At 46.0% G+C, this 24,801-nt stretch overlaps 1 protein-coding gene across 1 annotated transcript; it reads left to right on the top strand.

Annotated features, from left to right (window-relative positions):
• Window positions 1-1,144: 1,144 nt before the first annotated feature.
• Window positions 1,145-3,474, top strand: LOC123154486 (uncharacterized). Its single transcript, XM_044573208.1, has 3 exons — window positions 1,145-1,786; window positions 1,966-2,199; window positions 2,826-3,474. The coding sequence occupies exons 1-3, from the start codon at window positions 1,203-1,205 to the stop codon at window positions 3,295-3,297; spliced, it is 1,290 nt and encodes a 429-aa protein (XP_044429143.1). The 5' UTR covers window positions 1,145-1,202; the 3' UTR covers window positions 3,298-3,474.
• The last annotated feature ends 21,327 nt before the right edge of the window (window positions 3,475-24,801 follow it).

The raw sequence follows: 24,801 nt of genomic DNA, 5'->3' as shown, positions 1-24,801 counted from the left end.
CAAAATATTCGTTTCCAACATAATCTTTTTCCTTCACTAGAAAAAATATACAGTTGCGAAGCCCGTTATCATTGATGCCTTTTCTATAATCTAGTTTATTAACTTGTACACAGTATTAAAACTAAGTTTAAAACTACGAAGCAAAAGCCATTTATGAACATGGCTGAAACATGGCATATAAGTGCATGAGTATGCACGTGGTCCCATATGATAGCTAGACGATGCATCATGCACTTAAAGAACCTATTTCCATTTTAAAACATCTCTGTTTGTGTATATCACGTAGAAATCCCGAAATTGTTTTGAGAGAGAGAGAGAGAGAGAGAGAGAGAGAGAGAGATGGAAGATAATTGTGTAAAATTTATTGATTTCATGGGTTATTAATTTGTATCTCTATATATACATATAAAAATGTCATGTAGATATGTACACAATTGATTGGCCCGTGTATTGAATCTTTTTACCATGAAGTGTCATTAAATGACCTAAGCCAAGAAATCTGCCTATAGATGGAATTTTGTAAGTTGGATGTGGGAAGAATGGTCACCAAAATTAAGAGAAAAGATATGATTACCTTCGCTGGTAATGTGTGAATCATATATGTAGCCTAGTTATCGTGGGGAGATATTAAACAATTATTTGCAAATGTGTATGCAATAAAATTCCATTGATGTACGTGTCACTAGCAGCCAAAACCGAATTAGATCCTGTGTGCTTTGCATATTTGAGAGCGGCAGAAACCATGGTTTGGGTCTTGCACTCGAAGATGAGAACACATGTCATGCATGCGCACAAGATGCGTGTCCTATCTATCTACACCGAAATTGATCAATACTCAATAGGCCTGCGCGTGTTGTTTCTAGCAATCTTGAGTATATTTGGAGGCCGGTGGCAATTATTTGCATTGGCAAAATAAGAAAAGATTTTTTTTCCAAAGAAAGACACAATGTCAAGGTCAACTTAAAATAGTTTGGGATGTTCCTCATAGGGTCATAAGAATTAATTATCTTAACTATAGTTCAATCTACTTTAGTATGGACCGACAAACTATAAATGAGCCAAATTAATTAGCAAAAGTAGGACTGCACACAAGAGGGCTATAAATACACTATCTTACTCCCCAGTCTCCATCCCCAAGCTATAACTCATCTTCATAGTTCATACTCCTCATAATTCTATAGTGTTCAACTACCCACTTTCTCATGGATCCAATAGTCAACCAGGGGTGGACCTCTTCTGAGGTAGAGGAGGCATGCTCACTCATTGCTATGCTCAACACCAACAAAATCATGTACGACAGTAACGATGACAAGAACAAGAAGCACAACTACATCGTGAATTCTCTCCATGCATTGTTCCCTTCAAAGACCATGAAACAGGTAACAGATCTTTATATTGATCTCGCCGTGGAAATGCATACGACCCAGTGGAGGGAGGGGACCCATGTTACTAGTGGTAGCCCGCAAAACATTTTCACCTTTTGTGACCCTTTCAACGGTAACTATGAGCTACCGATGGAGGAGAATGGTGCTAGCAGCACACACGGTATCTACACCATGGGCGACCATGCGAATGAAAACTTCGGTGTACGAGAGGAGGCAACAATCATGGACAATAATGGATTGTCCTTTGGTTGTCCTATGGAGAATACGGGGATCACGGTGACGAGTGAGGCACCGCTGATGGCAGACAATAACAAGATGGAGGTGTTGGAGAACAATATTTCCATAGACCAACCAGTTGTTGCCGCACATCAATGGGGTTTTTGGACCGACGAGGAACACAGGTTCGTCCATGGTTGTATGCTCTCCTTTGTCATGTAGTTTTAATTGTTGTTTGTTTTCAGTGAACATATACCAATTAAGAATGTTGTGCATATTTATTATGTGAGATCAGTAGCTTATGTTGGTGATGATATTGTACTTTACTAAATGTACACTGGACACTGTCAATTTCCATTTACAGCATGGGCGGCCTTGTTAATGAAAACTTTGAGGCACAAGAGGATGAGGATACAACCATGGATGATAATGGATTTTCATTTCGTTGCGGACTGGAGGATACAAGAATCCGGAAGACGGAGGAGGCTCCGATGATGGTAGACAAGAACAAGATGGTGGTCTTGGAGAACAATACTTCCGTTGATCGACCAGTTGTTGCCGCACATCAACGAAAGTTTTGGACCAAAGAGGAACGCAAGTTAGTCGATACCTATATTCTTCCTTGTCATGTAGTTTTAGTTGTTCTTTATTTAAAATCAACATATGATAATTAAGCTCTGCGAATTAATTCTATGAGGCAGGTATGTTAAATTGATATTGCACTTTACTAAATGTATATCTGGACGTTTACGTTTACATTTTTAATAAATACTAATCCCTGCAAATTAGATATTGATGAACTTTCTTTCTTACTTTACTTTTTGGCTTAAATTTTTTATGTGATTGGACCTTGATTAAAAATTAGAAAGGCAGTAAAATAGGCCATTAAATTCCGATATGGTACGTCTTGTCGCAATCAAACAGATCAATAACCTGTAATGATTGTCGTTTCACTACAGAAAAATAGAGGTATGATAATTTTGAATTTGTAATATGTTTTGGTTGTCTACAAAATGTTCGTTCACTTATGGATTTCTGATATACATATATTCTATCCAGTACCCGTAAATAAACAAAAGTAAGCATGCGTTGTTGTAGTAGTTCGAACCTGTCAAATTGGTAGTTTGCTTCAATCTATATTAGTTGCTTCAGTAAAACAACTGCACAATTCATCTTTCAGTAAACAATTTAACCTAACAATTCTTTTGAACATTATGTTCACAGGTCATTTCTTTATGGGCTGGAAGTCTATGGCCGTGGCGACTGGAAAAACATATCCAAGCACTTCGTCACCACTAAGACCCCTGTCCAAGTTTCAAGCCATGCACAAAAGTTTTTCAAGAGAATACAGAAAAAGGCATCGTCAGGGACAAAGCGTTACAGCATCAATGATGTCAGGCTCCATGACAATGAGCTATTGGCAGCAAATAATAGTTCTGTCACCCGGCAAGCCCTTTCTTTCACCGGCCTCAACAATGACCTAAGCTTTAAGTTGCAGGCTCCGACGAGCTCGTTAACAGTCATGAACAACCAAGCTCAGTGCTCCCCTTCCATATATAATCAACAAGTGGGTCATCAGCCAATGTGGAGTGAGCAACAGATGATGGGTTCTGTTGCAGCTGTTATGGACGGGGTAGGAAACTATGTGCCAGATGGCCAACAAGGGTCAGCTTATTTTTATCTTGGCAATGTATGAACAAGATGTAGTAGATCGTAGGCTTGGGCCATGTTTGGAATACTAGCCAGGCATGTGTCCATGAATAAACGGACTGTCCTCCTAAAGATGGCAACAAGACATTATGGCCGGCATGTGTGTTTAATAAGTGAATAAATAGTTCTGTTTCCATATATAAAAAGTATTTCACCTTCGATAGTCTCATCATCTTAATAGTGTTTCTCATGCTAAAAAAAAGTGTTTGCCATCTCCCTTATTTTGTAAGACTATATATTGTTGTTGTATTGCCATATGAAAGCGTACATGATGTCTCAATATGTGGCCCTGACTGTTGTATCATAATTTGCCTACATTACGAGGTTGTAATCACCCCATGAAAAAGCACAGGAATCTTAGCAAAAAATTAAAAATTGGTTGACTAAATCAAATAAGATTCAGTTGCTGAATTACTTGAAAATCAGACCTTCTACACGATAGTCAGATCCTACTATACTAACATTAGTTTATCTAAAGCATGCATGATGGCTCTTCCCGTTTTTCGTCCAAGAGACCCTAGTAATTAATATTGTATGGTGTTGCTACGTTGCGGCAACGTAATGCCAATATAAAAATATGATGATAGAGTTGATATAAATTAAAATTAAGGATATCATATTTCACCGTCACTATAGTTCACAGTTCGTCACTAGGGAGTCAAACAGAGAAACCAATCAGTTATAAAAACCTTACCCTCACCATCATTTTAAATCCCAACACTCTCCATAATATTAAATTTGTGTCTCTGAGAATGGAGGATGAGGAGATCAGGGGCACGATTGACATTTATTGAGGTATTTTCATGTTACTTCTTCTTTTAGAGACCTAGGTTGGGACGTAGGCTTGGAAGATTATATATGAAATGGCAGAGACGGCCAAAAGAAGAAATTAGTAGATGAACATTTATCGGACTGGGTCATTTCATAAAGAAACATTGGATAGTGTTTTTCTTTCCTTAATTTGGCTACAGGAATTGATCCAGTCCCCCTGAAGTTCATTTGCACCATTGTAGATTGGACCGTTGGCTCATATCTACCGTATTTTCTCCCATTAACATGAGGATTTATGGGGAGTCTGTAATCAGTATACAAATAGATGGAGACATGGAAGGACATATTGGAAGTACGGACAGTTGAGAAGAAAGAGTAGGAGGCTGAGATGGCGAAGTGGGAGATGCCGCTAGTCCAAGATAATGAGGTGGAGGTGCTATTGAAGCGATTCGGTCATCCGTCAGCAATTCCACAAAAACGGGTGCTTCAGGCCAAGGAAGAAAGACGCACTCAATCATTTGTTATGTCCTTGTCGTTTTCCCTAATTAGGTCTTTTTTTTGGACTTTGCACTGTTTTTATGCGTGCAAGTTGCTTCTGTCATGTATAGTGCTTCAGAAAGTGTTTCGATATGAATTAATAGATATAGATTTACAGGTTTAGTTTTTATTTCTTTCTTACTGAACTATAGACTTGTTGTTGTCTACTGTTATCTACTAATTTCAGTTACTTCTTTTAAAAAGTTCCTCCTAGAGAGGTTGGGCGATGGGAGCTACTCGATCTTGATTAATCCATTGCTTTGGTCTCATCATTGTGATGTTGGTCGTTATGGGTGGAATCTCAACTCACCGGCCCTGGTCTATGCCGGCGGGAAGTTGAAATTCCCCATACCGCATCATGCCATGCCCTCTTCAGAGTCGCTCAAACGCTTAATCTTACCTCTAAAAGGGGAAAACTTGTATGCTAAAGAGAACATCTATAACGGCGCCTCCTTCCTTAATGTCAAGGCCTCAGGTGAAAGGGAGTTCATCAGTCACACGGGAAAGAGGCCGACACGTCCACCATTCAGAGATCAAGATTAGGAGGCTCAAGGCGTTCGCAACCAGGAGACCAAGAAAGGAAGGCGTCCAATAGACACATGACCGGGTATAAATACCCATGTGCTGGAACCAGAAGGGGCACCTTCTACTTCGACGGCCAAGACAACAGAAGTAAAGCCCTAGTTTAGACCTATATTAGATCCAATCTTAGACATAATAGAGCCTCTGTTGAAATTATAAAGCCCCTGATCCAGGCATAAAGGGCACAGTTCCTTGAACTAAGACTGATTCAGATGAACGCAGGTGAATAGCTTTCACATGTCAAAATGAGCTTGGGAAAGCTCATTCTAGATATAATAGTGCCGGATCTCGTGGACAAAAAATGCATCTGTACTTTGTGATGTTGTACGCAGAACATGCATGTGAACAACCCAACTTGAATATTGACGTGCATACTCAATCAAGTGAATCTCAATCAACCATAGCACAAACGTCCTCAGACAACTGTGTGGACATCACTGAATTCAGTAGCAGTGGTCGGCCATATATTAGCTACTCTATATAACTTTATTTGTATGTACTCAATTCCACATAAGAAAATTCTATTTCTGACATAATTTATCTTATGAGCTAAAAGAAAATAAATTTGGAAAAATTAATGTTAAAGGAAAGGAAAGCCCACGGGTACTTTGAGGCTGATGACACGGATGCTGTCCAGGAGCTCCTGCATTTCTTCTCCGAGTCACTCAATGCGGAGAGCCCAGCTGCACCTACACCGTTAAATATGAACCATTGTTACTTCAGTGTATGTCCAAGCGCGCAGTCTGAACTTAAACATCAGAAATAGACTTCTGAATCACAAGTTTGTAACTGAATATTGCACAAGGAAACTATCCTGCCATGTATATTCAACACCTGATTGATCTCAACAACGCCCAATTGGATCTCTAATTTTGCCAGCTAAGGATAATTAGCAAAGAAGTTGGAATTAAATCTTACCGGACTCAACTGAACCGCTATGACTTCAGAATGGACCATGAAATCGGTATGAGCGGTAATACTAAGATTCGGCTCCTAGCAGGTTCGAACCTCATCTTACTATTGTTGAACTGAACTCCAAGATCTCAAACAATTCCACAGGAAAATACAAGAAGGGGGACAGGTAAAAGCAGACCTACCATTGGAGGACGAGACCGAGACGGTGAGGCCGCACCGCCCGCTCGCGCTCCTCCCCCAGAGAACAGGGGCGCTGAGGACGGCGGCGCGGCAGTGGAGGAAGCCGGCCGTCGGCACGATCTTTCCCAAATCCAAGCTCGTGGTCGCGCTGCTGCTGCTGCTTCCGTTTTCTTGCGGCCTCTCTGCTTAACGTGTCTGAACGTCGCATCGATCTGCACCATAGGAATTCAATGGGCCTTGCAGTTCCAAAACGTCTATACTGGGCCGCACACTGTTAATCGTTTTTTCCCTTAAATATTGTTTTTATTAAATCACGAAACTATAAGCATGATCCCAGAAATTCCGGGAGCAACTAGTTAACGAGCGCTCCTTCGGGAGCCTCGTAACGATGAGCGCCACTTGGCGCGCTCTCAGCCGCCCGCCCCATGTCGCGCTCTGGGCGCTTCCTCCAGATTTTAGTTTTTTATTTTTCCGCACACGTTTTCGGCTTTCTAAACGGTTTTTCCCGGTTTTTCGACGTTTTGGTTTTTCACCGGTCTTCCTTAGTTTTTGAGTAAAAACAAATCAAATGAATATTTTTTGCGTGAAAAATGCGTTTTTTTTCTTTCACGAGAGTCACGGTTTTGCTTCCACGAAAGGCACGATTGTGCTTTTGCGAAAGTCACGACCGTGCCTCTTGGAAACGGGAAAAAACACGTTTTTTGTTGTTTTCCTTACATAAGAGGCACGGTTTTGCTTCCGCGAGAGGCACGGTTGTGCTTTCGCGAGAGTCACAGTCATGCCTATCGGAAACGAAAAAAACGCGTTTTCTATTTTTTTTTATTCCGTGAGAGGCACGGTTTTGCTTCCGCGAGAGGCACGGTTGTTCTTTCGTGAGAGTCACGACCGTGCCTCTCAGAAACGAAAAAAACGCGTTTTATGTTTTTTTTCTTCCATCAGAGACACAATTTTGCTTCCGCGACAGGCACGGTTGTGTTTTCGCGAGTCACGGACGTGCCTCTCAGAAACGAAAAAAAACATGTTTTCTGTTTTTTTCTTTCACGAGAGGCACAGTTTTGCTTCCGCGAGAGGCGTGGTTGTGCTTTCGCGAGAGTCACGGCTGTGCCTCTCGGAAACGAAAAAAACGCATTTTATGTTTTTTCCTTCCGCGAGAGGCACGGTTTTGCTTCCGCAAGAGGCACGGTTGTGTTTTCGCGAGAGGCATGGGCGTGCCTCTTTCGGAAAGGGGGAAAACCCGTGCTCCCGGGTCGGTTTTTTCATACGTTTTTTTTGTGAAAAAAAAGTTCATCAAAATCTATCAACATGGGATCTAGTTTTGAAGACCTCGACGCGAGGAAACCAACGGTGAAACGGTTCAAGATTTAGACGCATGGTTTAAGAGATAAAACGTTTCGAATAAATGGATCTACGAAAAAAAATTAAAACTCCCAGGTTGCGTCAAGTGGCGCACATGCAGCGTGCCACTTATCGCAACCTGGGAAGGTGGGTGTGATATTTGTAACGAGTACTCCTCAACTAGAGATTTCGAGAAATTCCACTTCTAACACCCCGTGGCTGCCGCCAGGAACAAAATGGGTGACCCACGGGGACGACGTTGCTATCTGTAACAAAAACACAACTTTTAGTTGCCACAGAAAGGAAGTTCTTGGTGAATGTTCAATGACAGTTCTGAGAGTGACTCCACCTAGGACTTGTCCTGAAAAATGGCCTCAATTTAGCGAGCGAACTTCTACCGACACTTTTGAATCAATGAAATATCTAATTATCTATGTATGTTTCAAAGTGAAATGGTTCGGTTGTCCCGGAACGAAAAACGGATCCAAACTGTTGAAACTGGTTTTGTTCTGTGAGTATGAATAACCCCATGTGGCTCGTTAGTACCAGAGGATAATCTTTGGAAGTACCATGCTTAGAGAAACTTACATAAAGGAATGGCTAGGGAGTGGATTTTCGAGGCCTTTGGCTTAGGATTTGTCCATGGAGTTCAAACCAATGTACTTCCTCTGAAACGCTTTTATATTTGTTTACAGAGGGAGTACTTTTCTTGTGCCACTCTTCATAATATGGTTGCATATTCGATGTGAATCTTTAATTCACTAAAAGCCTAGAATATATATGTTAAGAACAAGATGTTGTCGGGCCCGTGGTACTGGGATACCTAGGCCCATCAACCTACGGCCTAGAGCGTGGCGCATATTGATGGCCCGCTAGCAAGTTTCACGACCAAGACTCCTCGCGAGGCCCCTGCCTCGCGAGGCCCCTGTCGACAGGCATCCCGAGCGAGTCACGCAGTCCCACCGAGAGCCTCGCGAGGCGGCCGCCCAAGACAACCTCCCGAGGCCCCGTCCGAAGGCGGGCAGGTAAGGGGCTTCTCAGCCCGGTTGCGCGGTCCCGTGCCCAGCACCTGGGTGACGTGTGCAGCGATGAAGGACAGCAGGCGCTGCGCCAGCCGGCGCAGACGTGGAGCATTTCCTCTTTCGTGCTAAGGCAACAAGGCCATCCACCAGTTCCCAAAGCAATCCCCATGTAATGCCCGGATAATTATGCTACAGTAATTCCATGCCAATGATGCCACGTCACCACAATTGTTGTTGTTAACCTCGCGATGATTCAATCACGTTTGAATTCAAAATTCTAAATTAAGTCAAGCAGCAAAAGTAAATAAAAGAAAAGAAGAAAACAAGCACACAAAAAACAAGGGGAGAGGCCCCCGCTGTCGGTGTCAAAACCGGCGGATCTCGGGTAGGGGGTCCCGAACTGTGCGTCTAAGGTCGATGGTAACAGGAGACAGGGGACATGATGTTTACGGGCCCTCTCTATGGAGGTAATACCCTACTTCCTGCTTGATTGATCTTGATGAATATGAGTATTACAAGAGTTGATCTACCATTAGATCGTAATGACTAAACCCTAAAAGTCTAGTCTGGCTATGATTATGAGGATTCGGCCTATCTACGGACCTAGCCCTCCGGTTTATATATACACGGGAGGGATCTAGGGTTACACAAGGTCGGTTATAGAGAAAGGAATCTTCATAGTTGGTTGCCAAGCTTGCCTTCCACGCAAGGAGAGTCCTATCCGGAACAGGTGGAGTCTTCGGTCTTTGTATCCTTATGGCCCATCAGTCCGGCACATATTCGATAGATCGGACACCCGAGGACCCCTTAGTCCAGGACTCCCTCAGTAGCCACTGAACTAGGCTTCATTGACGATGTGTCCGGCGCACAGATTGTCTTCAGCATTGCAAGGCGGATTCTACTTTCCGAATACTCTAGGATATTCTTTGGATGAAACGAAGGTGTCCAGATCTGCAACACAAGTACCATACACAACCGCAAGGAATATAGTATTTCACGAGTCCCATCTGCTAACAACTTTTGGCAAGATGACATCACATCTGTTCGGTCACTATATCGAACCGTTTTTGTCCGCCGTTCCGCGCTTCGAGATGCGGTTTCCATTGGCACGTCTTGTCAAAGTAGAGATCGTGTCCCCTTATTGCAGGATTTTCATCAATGCGGGCGTGGGTAACCCAACCGTGCCTTTTACACAGCCCTTGGGATCAGGCGAGTTTTAGGGCGAGTGGGGAGGCATTCGATATTCACTGCCTTTATAAGGGGATAAGGATTCCCCCTTCTTCTCCCACGCCCTCTCTCTTCCTCTGCCCTTCCACTCTTGAGCTCCAGCGCCCAACTTCCCATTTTCCTCCCACTCAAGCTAGTTCTCAACCATGTCCGGATTCGGAGGTTAAGGCAAGTGGATGGTCTCCTCCGTCAAGGAGAAGGACATTACTGAGCTTCGGGCGGCCGGGTACTTGGCGAAGGAATTCGCCCACCGTCTTCCAGCCCAGGGGCAAGTCGTCCCCACACCAAAGCCCAATGAGAGGGTGGTATTCATCCATCATTTCCTCCGCGGGCTAGGGGTTTCCACTCCACCCTTTCGTCCGCGGGATGATGTACTATTATGGGATAAACTTCCATGATCTATCCCCGGACTCTTTCCTCAACATCTCGGCATTCATCGTCATGTGTGAGGCCTTCCTCCGCATTCAACCCCACTTCGGGCTGTGGCTCAAGGTCTTCAACGTGAAACCGATGGTGGTGGATGGCCAGCACGCGGAGTGCGGAGGTGCCATGGTGAGTAAGCTGACCAATGTCTCCTGGCCAAAAGGCACTTTCGTGGAGACTGTCAAGGAATGGCAGAAATGATGGTTCTACATCACAGAACCCCGCGGCACAAACTGGGCCGCAGCTGCCAAATTTAACTCCGGCGCTCCCATGCGACTCACCTCTTGGGTCGAGAAGAGCCTGAACTGGTGTTCGCCAGATGAGCTGATAGCGCTGCAAACGCGCGTTCAAAGCATGGTGGACAAGGATGTCAAACTTGTCGATATAATCCAGGTGATGCTAGTTCGCCGAATTCTCCCGTGCCAAAGCCGAAGCCTCCCTCTATGGGAGTTCAATCCAAAGAAGCAGCATACCCTGAAGAGGCTCTTCGAAACCACTCACGAAGACACTTGGAAGTTGCTCTTCAAGGGCAACGAGACACCGCCGGCCACAGATTCGGACCCCGGGCACGACATTAACCACCTCGCCAACGAGGTATGCTAATTTTAACGCATCCCCTACTTGCTTGTTTCAAGGATGATATCTAAGCTTTTATTATCATTGCTTATTCAGGACTGGATGGAGAGGGCGAAGCGGATCCGGTGTCCGGCTCCGCTGCCTGAAGAACCACTCATCCCGCGTTTAGCGAAGATGCTGGTGCCGGCGCCCTATACGGCGCCGGCGAAGAAGGCCACAGGGAAGGCCAAGGGAGTCCGGAGTGGCCCCCACCGCAAGGGCGCTTCAGACGCGACGTCCGAAGACAAGACCCGCTCCTCCGTCGCCGAAGACGACGCCGATGAGGAGGAGGAGGAGAGTGATTCTCCCCTTGATGGGGGGAGGAAGAAGAGGGCGGCCTCCACAATTCTGAAGGTCTAGGCGCCCAAGAAGGGGAAAGGCCCGCTCGTGGGCAGCTCCGCATGGGACGTCGACAGCAGTCTGGTGCGACGCCCCCGCACTAAGCCTCGGGCTGCATCGTAAGCACTAAGACTCATACATGCCCATAAATCTAACCTCTCCTCTTTGTTGTATTGACATGATTAATTATGCTATTGCAGTCCGGCCCACGACAGCTCCCAGTGATCCTCATCAAGAGGCTCGTTGGACTCAAAGGAGATGGCCAGCGAGACACCGTCGGCCTCTTACTCTCCCAAGGCCAAGGGAGATACTGAGGTGCTATCCCGAAGGACCTTCCCAGGCTAGGGAGAGGTTCGGGAGGCCTTCAAGGCGGCGCTGGAGGGTGATACCTCGGCCGCCGGACACATGGGGGAACAAGCCCCCATGGAGACTGACGATGGGGGCCGTGCTCAATTCAGCCCCCCTCTGAGCACAGATCCGGAGACCCATATGACCATGGAGTCCGACAAGCAGCCTCGAGAGAAGGAAGCGCACCCGTCCCACCGGCGACCTCTGTCCAACCAGAGGCGTCGGATAATCTATTGGAAGTGCTACGAGGCGCTTCCATTGTGGAAGAACACCGTATCCTTATGGGTATGGTGATTGAGAAGGTTCAGTCCGTTAAGAGCAGACTGACCGAAGCCTGCAGCGGTCTGCTGACAAGTTTTGAGGTAAGTAGCATTAACCGAGAAAATCTCAGTATAGACAGTAGCCCCTGAGACACTGTCCGGTGCTCGGAAAGAGAAGCTGGATAGAGGATCAATGAAATTTCGTAGGAAACTAACTAAAATGTGTCTGATGTGAATAAACAGGCTTCGCTGCTGGCCGTGACCTCTCGCACTGCCGAAGTCTCTGGACTAAAGTAGAGACTGGAGCGGGCCGAGGAGGAACTCGGCCAAGCGAGGAAGCAGCTGGAATACCAGCAAGGTATGCAATGGCTCGCTATATATTCGGAAAGAGTAAATGATGTATACTGATCGTAGTGTCATTATATGTGTAGGGGAGACGACCGAGGTTGAGGCCCTGAAAAAGGCCCTGGCCAAAGCCGAGGGGAAAGCTGTCAAGGAGCAGGCCGCTTGCAAGAAGCTGAAGGCCCGGCTGAACAAGGTCCAGCAAGAGCTCCAGGAAGCGGTGAAGAAGTACGAGACCCTAGAGGACGATGTTTCGACTCGAGAGACCGAACTCTCCAAGGCTCGTCAAAGAGCGGAAGCAGCCCGGGTTGAAGCCCAGGGTGCCCTCCAGGAGATCCAAGAGGCCAGGAAGATCACGGCGGGTAAGGCGTTTAGTATGCAAAGCAAGTAAATGAAGAAGAAGTATTTCTTACTAACCCGGATTCGGAGTTCTCCAGGAGCCTTCGCCGATCTGCCACGCAGTGTGTTCGACACCGCGGAGTTCTTCCGAGCCGAAGAAGGGAGCTCCACGGAGAAATTGTTCTGGTCGCAGTATCTTGCGCCAGAGCATCCCGCGCCCTTCACTGATTAGCTGAAACAGCTGGTGGAGCTGCATAGGGTGGCCGAACTAGCCATGAAGGATTTGATAATCCGGCTGTGGCCAGCCGAAGCTATGCCCGGCAGCTACTTCGGGCTTGTGAAGCGGCTGGTGAACGCATGTCCTTGGCTGGACGCCGTCAAGCGATCAGCCTGTATTAAAGGTGCGCGTATGGCCTTCGCCCGCTGCAAGATGTTGTGGGCGAAGATGGACGCCGTCGAGCTGACCAAGGGGCCGCAAGAGGGCAAGGAGCACCGCACACCCAAGCGCTATTTTGCAGATGTCCTAGAGGGGTCTCGCATTGTAGCAACGTAGTATGGGTAAGACATTATTTTCGAATGGATACATTCATGTTGTCTTTGCCTTGTATGATGAAACAAAACTTTTATGTAATATAATACTTTAAAAAATTTCTCCTCCTATGCGGCCGTTTTATGTGAAATCTGAGAGTTGGCCAGTCGTCGGCTTCTGCCCCCACGTAGGAAATACGGGGGTGTTCGGGATGTAATCTAAACACTCTTGATCCAATTGTTTGGTCCTTGAAGGAGGTGTTTAGCACGACGAACCAGGCAATCGGACTATGCCGCTTTAGCACTCTCACTTAGCCATAGGAGTTCGACAATAGAAATATATGTGCAGCCCCTAGTATCCAATCGGGTAAGTACCAATCCCTCGCGTAATGCGGAAAAAATCTCTAAGGATTTGAGATCTCCGAAGAGCTGACCGGCTCTCGCCGCATCATGACAGTCAGTTTTTGGCTTCTCTACTGAGGTGCTCACTTGGGTAAACCAAGGCACAATCGCAGTAGTTATCCCTTTACTACCCTAGCCGATATAGCAGAACATAAGGTAGCAAGCACAGGAGCCGGGCAACCCAACTATTGACCAAAGACATGATTCAGAGCCAATGCATATAGTGCTAAATTCGGGGTGCCGAACTGTACTGTAAAAGTGTTCGGACTTTTGTTGCCATGTTTTGGGGCGCTATGAAGCCCCTGGAAAATTGAAACGCACCCGAGTGTATAGGTGTTATCTGATAGAATTACCAGGAAGGAAAAGGCAAAAAGAAAGAAAAAGGAAGAACCAGTGGTAAGCTAGAGCCGTGAAAATTTGGGCCGCAAACTGTTTCTATTATAATTTCATTGGTGCATTAAAGTGCATTTATACAAGTAATGTAATAAGAGGAAAGGCTATTTACTATGCCTTCACCAAGAGAGAGCTGCGTGTGGGTCCTGAAGATAGGTAAAGGGGTCGTTAAAGAGACCACCTAAGAGTTTCCCAGTACGTCTGTGCTTCTTGTTGTCTTAGTGTTTTTATCCTACGAAAAGAAATGATGGTCAAGCCGCCAGGAAAGGTCTGTAAAAAAAGGAAAAACAAAAGAAAAAAGGGGAATAGTGAAAGTATAGTGTCCGGGGCGGTCGAGCCGTATTGCGGATCGCAAGCTGATTATGCCTCCATCCGGGTCCATGGTATTTTTAGTGCGTAAATATGTATGCGTGGTATGATGGCCGCCACTTGGTCAGGACGGGGACGGAGGCCAAATTGCTAGTTGAGCTCCTGACGAGCCGAGTTGTCCTTCTGCAGAGTGGTTCGGACTCTCTTGGCAGTGTCCGAGGGATCGCCTGCCGAATTGAGGTTCTGCTTGGCAAGGCCGCCCTGTACCTCTATCACTAAGGCAGCGGTGTTCTCCTCGGTGCGGAGGGAGCGTTCCGTATTTCCATTGACTGTTATGACGCCGCGAGGTTCGGGCATCTTAAGCTTGAGATAAGCGTAGTGTGGGACCGTATTGAATCGAGCAAATGCGGTTCGTCCAAGCAGCACGTGGTAGCCTCTGCGAAAGAGGATGATATCGAAGATTAACTCCTCACTTCCGAAGTTGTCTAGAGACCCGAAGACAACCTCTAGTGTGATTGAGCCCGTGCAGCGGGCCTCTACGCCTGGTATGACTCCTTTAGAGGTAGTGTTTGTGGGCTTGATCCGCGATGTGTTAATGCCCATTTTGCGCATTTTATCCTGATAGAGCAAGTTGAGGCTACTGCCACCATCCATCAGGACTCGCGTTAGGTGGAACCCATCAATTATTGGGTCCAAGACTAGTGCGGCTGAACCGCCATGACAGATACTGGTCGGATGATCCCCACGTTCAAAAGTGATCGGGCATGACGACCATGGATTAAATCTTGGGGCGACTGGCTCTCTCGCGTAGACGTCCCTGAGCGTGTGTTTGTGCTCCCTCTTGGGGATGTGGGTAGCGTATATCATATTTACTGTTTTGACCTAAGGAGGGAACTTCTTCTGTCCCCCTGTGTTCGGCGGCCGGGGCTCCTCCTCCTCGTCTTAGCTTTGCGATCCCTTATCCTTGTTTTCGGCATTTAACTTTCCGGCCTGTTTAAAAACCCAACAATCTCTATTGGTATGATTGGGTGGTTTGTCTAGGGTGCCATGAATCTGGCACGGACGATCGAGTATGCGGTACAGGCTAGATGGGCCAGAATTGTTCTTTTTGAACGGCTTCTTCCACTGACCAGGCTTAGAGCCACTGAATCCGGCATTGGCCGTCGTATCCTCGGTGTTGTCATTGTTATTTCAACGTTTGTACCTGTTGCGTTGAGACTTGTCGTTGCTATTTTTAGCTTCAGGGGTGTCGGCGTCGGTTGCATTGTTTTTGCTACGGGCCAACCAACTATCCTCGCCCGCGCAAAAGCGGGTCATGAGTGCCATGAGGGCCGCCATGGACTTTTGCTTCTCTTGGCCGAGGTGGCGGGCGAGCCATTCGTCGCGGATGTTGTGTTTAAAGGCCGCTAGGGCTTCGACATCCGGACAGTCGACTATCTGGTTCTTTTTAGTTAGGAACCTAGTCCAGAATTTCCTAGCGGACTCTCCAGGCTGTTGAACTATATGGCTTAAGTCATCGGCATCCGGAGGTCAGACGTATGTACCTTGGAAGTTATCAAGGAAGGCTTCTTCCAAGTCCTCCCAGGTGCCGATGGAGTTTTCGGGCAGGTAGTTCAACCAGTGCCATGCTGGTCCTTTGAGTTTCAGGGGGAGGTATTTGATGGCGTGGAGGTCATCTCCGCGAGCCATATGAATGTGGAGAATAAAGTCCTCGATCCACACCATGGGGTCATTTGTTCCATCGTATGATTCGATGTTGACGGGTTTAAACCCTTCTGGGAATTTGTGATCCATTACTTCGTCAGTGAAGCAAAGAGGGTGTGTGGCGCCTCTATATCGGGCTGTATCACGACGTAGCTCTGATGGGGTCCATCTGCGGCTTTCAGCCCGCGCATGACTAGGTTTGTCACGTCCGTACAGATGGCCATCATCGCGTGTCGGGGCATGTTGCTACCTCTTGAGCACTGCATTGGTTTTCCCTTGAAGAGGAAAGGGTGAGGCAGCAAAGTAGCGTAAGTATTTCCCTCGGTTTTTGAGAACCAAGGTATCAATCCAGTAGGAGATCACGCTCGAGTCCGACGCACCTACACAAACAAATAAGAACCTCGCAACCAACACGATAAAGGGGTTGTCAATCACTTCACGGTCACCTACGAGAGTGAGATCTGATAGATATGATAAGATAATATTTTTGGTATTTTTATGATAAAGAGAAATAAAGATGCAAAGTAAAATAAACATCAAAGGAAATAACTAAGTTTTGGAAGATTAATATGATGGAAAATAGACCCGGAGGCCATAGGTTTCACTAATGGCTTCTCTCAAGAGCATAAGTATTACGGTGGGTAAATGAATTACTGTCGAGCAATTGATAGAATTGAGCATAGTTATGAGAATATCTAGGTATGATCATGTATATAGGCATCACGTCCGCGACAAGTAGACCGAAATGATTCTGCATCTACTATTATTACTCCACACATCGACCGCTATCCAGCATGCATCTAGAGTATTAAGTTCATAAGAACAAAGTAATGCTTTAAGTAAGATGACATGATGTAGAGGGATAAACTCATGCAATATGATATAAACCCCATCTTTTTATCCTCGATGGCAAAAATACAATACTTGTCGGTTCTCTTTCTGTCACAGGGATCGAGCACTGCAAGATTGAACCCAAAGCTATGCACTTCTCCCATTGCAAGAAAGATCAATCTAGTAGGCCAAACCAAACTGATAATTTGAAGATACTTGCAAAGATAAACCAGTCATACATAAAATAATTCAGAGGGTAATCAAATATTGTTCATAGATAATTTGGATCATAAACCCACAATTCATCGGATCTCGACAAACACATCACAAAAGAAGATTACATTGAATAGATCTCCAAGAAGATTGAGGAGAACTTTGTATTGAGATCCAAATAGTAGTAGAACACAGGGCTTTGGTTCGAGCCTGCCAAGCCCATTAGTCCCGGTTCAGTCAAGAACCGAGACCCATGGGGGGCATACGTCCCGGTTCGTGCGCCCAGGGGCCCGGCCGGGCCTCGGGAGGCATTTGTCCCGGTTTATGTGGACCCATTTATACCGGTTCTAGGCACGAACCGGGAACAATGGGCCTCGCTCCTGGCCCACAGATTTTCGTCCCGGTTCGTGCCTAGAACCGTGACAGAAGGGTGGCATTTAGTCCCGGTTCCAGCCACAAACTAGGACCAATGAGGTGGCTATATATACCCCCTCGCTGGCCAGTAGAGCAGTCCACACTGCTCTGTTTTTTTTGGCAGGCGAGGGGAGGGCATTTGGGTGCTCTAGCTCACCTCCTATGCACATGAGGTGTTTGATGAAATGCCCGAGCCACGCTAGTTAAGTTTTCTCCTCTCGCAGCTCAACCTCCAAGCTCCACTTTCCCGAGATTTGTCTAGGTTTAGCGGTCCGTCACGCCCCGTCCCTGTCTTCATCGCCGTCGATCGCCCGCGCCGATCTCGTCGCTGGCACCACCGTGGTGAGCATCTTGTTCTTATCTTCTTTCTGATTTTTTTACTTTAGATAGATACTTGTCTGATTTTCTTACTTTAGATAGATACTTGTCTGATTTTCTTACTTTTGACACACATAATTATATATAATGCACGTAGATGAACCGGCAATGGATGTACGGTGACAGACACACCTCCGAGTACATTAAGGGTGTGCATGAATTTCTCGAAGTGGCTGAGGCAAACAAGCAGAATGGTTTTATGTGTTGTCCATGCCCTAAATGTGGGAATGCGATGTCTTACTCTAACCGGAAAATCCTACACACCCACCTGCTTTACAAGGGTTTCATGCCACACTATAATATTTGGACGAGGCACGGAGAAATTAGGGTTATGATGGAAGATGGCGAAGAAGAAGAGGACGATGACAACTATGTGCCCCCTGAATACGGTGATGCTGCAACGGGGGGAGCTGCTGAAGATCAAGAGGAACCAGACGATGTGCCCAACGATGCTGCAACGGGGGAAGCTGCTGAAGATCAAGAGGAACCAGACGATGTGCCCGATGATGATGATCTCCGCCGGGTCATTGTCGATGCAAGGACGCAATGCAAAAGTCAAAAGGAGAAGCTGAAGTTCGATCACATGTTAGAGGATCACAAAAAGGGTTGTACCCCAATTGCGAAGATGGCAACAGAATGCTCGGTACCGTACTGGAATTGCTGCAGTGGAAGGCAGAGAATGCTGTGCCTGACAAAGGATTTGAGAAGCTACTGAAAATATTGAAGAAGAAGCTTCCAGAGGATAACAAATTGCCCGACAATACGTACGCAACAAAGAAGGTCATATGCAGAAGATACATGCATGCACTAATGACTGCATCCTCTACCGCGGTGCGTACAAGGATTTGAACGCATGGCCGGTATGCGGTGCATTGCGGTATAAGATCAGACGAGATGATCCTGGTGATGTTGATAGCGAGCCCCGCAGGAAGAGGGTTCATGCGAAGGTGATGTGGTATGCTCCTATAATACCACGGTTGAAACGACTGTTCAGAAACAAAGAGCATGCCAAGTTGATGCGATGGCACAGTGAGGACCGTAAGAAACACGGGAAGTTGAGAGCACATGATGACGGGTTGAAGTGGAGAAAATTCAGAGAAAGTACTGGGCTGAGTTTTCAGGTGACCGAAGGAATGTATGGTTTGCTTTAAGCGCGGATGGCATTAATCCTTTCGGGGAGCATAGCAACAATCACAGCACCTGGCCCGTGACTCTATGTATGTATAACCTTCCTCCTTGGATGTGCATGAAGCGGAAGTTCATTATGATGCCAGTTCTCATCCAAGGCCCTAGGCAACCTGGCAATGACATTGATGTGTACCTAAGGCCATTATTTGAAGAACTTTTATAGCTGTGGAATGGAAACGATGTACGTGCGTGGGATGAGCACAAACAACAGGAATTTAACCTGCACGCGTTCTGTTTGTAAACATCAACGATTGGCCCCCTCTCAGTAACCCTTCAGGACAGACAAACAAGGGATACCACGCATGCACACACTGTTTAGCTGACACCAAAAGTATATACCTGGACAAATACAGGAAGAATGTGTACCTGGGCCATCGTTGATTTGTTCCGACCAACCATCAATGTCGAAAGAAAGGCAAGCATTTCAAAGGCGAGGCAGATCACCGGAAGAAGCCCGCCATGCGTACCGGTGATCATGTACTTGCTATGGTCAATGATTTACACACAATCTTTGGAAAGGGTCCCGACGGACTAGCTGTTCCGAATGACGCTGAGGGACGCGCACCCATGTGGAAGAAGAAATCTATATTTTGGGACCTACCCTACTAGAAAGACCTAGAGGTCCGCTCTTTGATCGACCTGATGCACGTGACGAAGAACATTTGCGTGAACCTGCTAGGCTTCCTGGGCATGTATGGGAAGACAAAAGATACAGCTGAGGCACGTGAGGACCTGCAACATTTGCACGAAAAAGACAACATGCCTCCAAAGCAGTATGAAGGTCCTGCCAGCTACGCTCTTACCAAAGAAGAGAAGGAAATCTTCTTTGAATGCCTGCTTAGTATGAAGGTCCCGACTGGCTTCTCGTCAAATATAAGGGAATAATAAATATGCCAGAGAAAAAGTTCCAAAACCTAAAGTCTCATGACTACCACGTGATTATGACGCAACTGCTTCTGGTTGCATTGAGGGGGCTTCTACCGGAAAACGTCTGATTAGCCATTGTGAAGCTATGTGCATTCCTCAATGCAATCTCTCAGAAGGTGATCGATCCAGAAATCATACCAAGGCCAACGAGTGATGTGGTGTGCTACCTCTTGAGCACTGCGTTGGTTTTCCGCGAAGAGGAAGGGATGATGCAGCAAAGTAGCGTAAGTATTTCCCTCAGTTTTTGAGAACCAAGGTATTAATCCAGTAGGAGGCTACGCATGAGTCCCTCGTACCTACACAAAACCAATAAATCCTCGCAACCAACGCAAATAGGGGTTGTCAATCCCTATAAGGCCACTTACGAGAGTGAGATCTAATATATATGATAAGATAATATTTTTGGAAATTTTTATGATAAAATATGCAAAGTAAAATAAAGGCAAAGTAAATAGCAAAGGAAATAACTAACTAGTAGTTGATCAATATGATAAAGATAGACCCGGGGGCCATAGGTTTCACTAGTGGCTTCTCTCGAGAGCATAAGTATTCTACGGTGGGTGAACAAATTACCATTGAGCAATTGACAGAATTGAGCATAGTTATGAGAATATCTAGGTATGATCATGTATATAGGCATCACGTCCGAGACAAGTAGACGGACTCCTGCCTGCATCTACTACTATTACTCCACTCATCGACCGCTATCCAGCATGCATCTAGAGTATTAAGTTAAAAACAAAGTAACGCCTTAAGCAAGATGACATGATGTAGAGGGATAGACTCATGCAATATGAAGAAAACCCCATCTTGCTATCCTCGATGGCAACAATACAATACGTGCCTTGCTGCCCCTACTGTCACTGGGAAATGACACCACAAGATTGAACCCAAAGCTAAGCACTTCTCCAATTGCAAGAAAGATCAATCTAGTAGGCCAAACCAAACTGATAATTCAAAGAGACTTGCAAATATAACCAATCATACATAAAAGAATTCAGAGAAGATTCAAATATTATTCATAGATAGACTTGATCATAAACCCACAATTCATCAATCTCAACAAAGACACCGCAAAAAGAAGATTACGTCGAATAGTTCTCCACAAGACAGGGGGAGAACATTGTATTGAGATCCAAAAAGAGAGAAGAAGCCATCTAGCTACTAACTATGGACCCGTAGGTCTGAGGTAAACTACTCACACTTCATCGGAGAGGCTATGGTTTTGATGTAGAAGCCCTCCGTGATCAATGCCCCCTCCGGCAGAGCTCCGGAACAGGCCCCAAGATGGGATCTCGTGGATACAGAAAGTTGCGGCGGTGGAATTAGGTTTTTGGCTCAGTATCTGATCGTTTGTGGGTACGTAGGTATATATAGGAGGAAGGAGTACGTCGGTGGAGCAACAGGGGGCCCATGAGGGTGGAGGGTGCGCCTGGTGGGGGTGGGCGCGCCCCCTACCTCGTGGCCTCCTCTTTTCGTTCTTGACGTAGGGTCCAAGTCTCCCGGGTCTTGTTCGTTGGGAAAATCACGTTCCCGAAGGTTTCATTCCGTTTGGACTCCGTTTGATATTCCTTTTCTTCGAAACCCTAAAACAGGCAAAGAAAAACAATTCTGGGATGGGCCTCCGGTTAATAGGTTAGTACCAAAAATAATATAAAAGTGGATAATAAAGCCCAATAATGTCCAAAACAGTAGATAATATAGCATGGAGCAATCAAAAATTATAGATACGTTGGAGACGTATCAAGCATCCCCAAGCTTAATTCCTTCTCGTCCTCGAGTAGGTAAATGATAAAAACAGAATTTTTGATGCGGAGTTCTACTGGGCATAATTTTAACGTAATTCTTCTTAATTGTGGTATGAATATTCAGATCTGAAAGATTCAAGACAAAAGTTCATATTGACATAAAAATAATAATACTTCAAGCATACTAACAAAGCAATTATGTCTCCTCAAAATAACATGGCTAAAGAAAGTTATCCCTACAAAATCATATAGTCTGGCTATGCTCTATCTTCACCACACAAAATATTTAAATCATGCACAACCCCGATGACAAGCCAAGCAATTGTTTCATACTTTTGACATTCTCAAAACTTTTTCAATCTTCACGCAATACATGAGCGTGAGCCATGGATATAGCACTATAGGTGGAATAGAGTGGTGGTTGTGGAGAAGATAAAAAGGAAGAAGATAGTCTCACATCAACTAGGCGTATCAACGGGCTATGGAGATGCCCATCAATAGATATCAATGTGAGTGAGTAGGGATTGCCATGCAACGGATGCACTAGAGCTATAAGCATATGAAAGCTCAAAAAGAAACTAAGTGGGTGTGCATCCAACTTGCTTGCTCATGAAGACCTAGGGCATTTTGAGGAAGCCCATCATTGGGATATACAAGCCAAGTTCTATAATGAAAGATTCCCACTAGTATATGAAAGTGATAACATGAGAGACTCTCTACTATGAAGATCATGGTGCTACTTTGAAGCACAAGTGTGGTAAAAGGATAGTAACATTGTCCCTTCTCTTTTTTTCTCTCATTTTTTTATTTGGGCCTTTTCTCTTTTTTTATGGCCTCTTTTCTTTCTCTTTTTGTTATTTATTTTTCGTCTGGAGTCTCATCCCAACTTGTGGGGTAATCATAGTCTCCATCATCCTTTCCTCACTGGGACAATGCTCTAATAATGATGATCATCACACTTTTATTTTTCTTACAACTCAACAATTACAACTCGATACTTAGAACAAAATATGACTCTATATGAATGCCTCTGTGTCACATCCCTGGTCCTGTTATGCACTAGGCTAGACCTCATGTGAGCATCATGTTTTAATTCAAATGAAATTTGAATTGAGGGATTTTCAAAGCCTCAGAAACCTTCTAAAAATGATCAACATTAAAATCTTCTCAAAGAAGCCCAAGAAAATGTTCCTCTTAGTCTCTGAAAATATTGCAAAGAGGTAAAACTCAAAACAATATTTTTGGTATCTCAGAGTTAATTATTTTGGGCCTTTGAATTAAATAAATAGCTATTTGCATTGGATATATATTTGATATATAAATAATATATGTCCAATAATACTGGAACATTTTATGTGGTTTGGTATATTTTAGTCCTAGCCACATAACTATTTCCAGGATTTTATAAAATGGTTTAGTGTCTAAAACTAAATCAAAACAAACTACAGAAAATAGAAAACAGAATTAAATAGAAATAAAAGAGAGAGAGAGAAGGACTTATCTGGCGCTCACCCGGTAGCCAGCCGGCCCAGCTCCTGTGCGGCCCAGCCCATCTCCACTTCCCCCCCCCTGTCGTCTTCCTCCTCGCCAGAAGGACCGAGGCGTGGCGCGCGCGCCCGAGAGCCCCGGCCACCTCCTGCTTACCTGCTCGCCGCTGGAGGCACCTGAGGGTGCCACGCACTCCCCTCGACCCTCTCCTACTCTCCCCGTGCCCCTCTCGCTCTCCCTCGCCCTCATCCTCTCCCCCTCCTCTGTCCTCCTCACCCGAACGGAGCCGCCGCCACCGACGAGAACCACCGTGGCCACCGGCCACCCCACGCCTCACCGACGCCCCAGGAAGCTCTGCCTCGACCTACTCATCCTCCCCACCACTCCAAGCAACACCAGGAGCCCTGCAGTGACGCCATCGCCGCCATCTTCACCGACGGGCATCGAAGATCGCCGGCCCGATTCTCCGTCTCCAGGTCGCCCCCGAGCCCACTGAGACGCGCTCTGCAACCACAGTGAGCTCATGGACCGATTCCCCCTCCTCTCCTGCTCGCGTTCTTGCTCTAGCCCCGTTCCCCACCTCCGCCGAAGCTCGCCGCCGCCACGGCCGACGAGCTCCATGCTCCTGAGCTCGTCCGCTCGCCCGAGCATCACCAGCGTGCTCGCCGCGCTCCTGTGAACCTGCAGCACCCACGGGTTCTCCCTGTTGTGCACCGTAGCACCGTTTCCGCCAACGCCCGAGGTCCGGCAGCCGCTGAGCTCGACGCCGGCGAGGATTACGGCCACCCCAGCTCGCCCCGGTTGCACTGTTGGATGCGCGGGATCGCCAGCTTCCCGTAGAGCCCAGCGGCGCCTCGAATGGCTCCCTGTATCGCAATTCCGAGCCGCCCCGCCGCTACTGTGCGCCGGACAGTGCGGCAGGTTTGACCTGATCGGCCCAGGGTTGACCCCCCCTGACGTGTGGGCCAGGCGCCTGCTTAATTAGTGTTAGGTTAGTTAGTGTTAATTAACTTAGTTAATTAGGTGAGCCACTGACATGCGGGCCCCGCCCGGCTAACTAAGTTAGTTAGGGCTAATCATATTTAGGTTAGTCACTGACCAGTGGGCCCAATCCAGTTAGTTAGGGCTAACTAACTTGGTTAGTTGACTGGGTCACTGACCAGTGGGTCCCACTGGTCAGGTTTGACCTGGTCGACGCCTTTGACCTGCTGACGTCACCCCGGCGTCATGCTGACGCAGTATATGCTTCTGGGATTTTAAATAAGTCAGAAATGATTTATTTATTTTCAGAATATGCCCTAAACTTCAATAAATCATAGAAATTCAACCGTAACTCCAAATTAAATAATTTATATATGAAAAATTATCAGAAAAATTCAAGGAATCCATCTGTACCATTTTCATGCATGTTAGAACAACTTATAGCTGCTGTTAGCACAAATTAATTAATGGCATTTGAATAATCACATATGGAGTTTGAATTTGAATCTTGTATTCAAACCAACTTCATTTAATCTGTTGCTAGTTGCATTAGCTCAAAACACATTCATATTGCCATGTCATAGCATGCATCATTTTGTGCATTGCATTGATTGTGTTCTTCTTTGTTGCCGGTATCTGTTCCCTCCCGGTAGACGATGTTCCGACGTTGTGATCGTTGACACTGATGAAGACTCAATGTTATCTTCAGAAGTGCCAGGCAAGCAAAACCCCCTTGTTCATTCCGATACAA

Source organism: Triticum aestivum, chromosome 7A (assembly GCF_018294505.1).
Source record: "Triticum aestivum cultivar Chinese Spring chromosome 7A, IWGSC CS RefSeq v2.1, whole genome shotgun sequence".
Taxonomy (NCBI): Eukaryota; Viridiplantae; Streptophyta; class Magnoliopsida; order Poales; family Poaceae; genus Triticum; species Triticum aestivum.
This window is presented reverse-complemented; position numbering and strand designations above follow the sequence as displayed.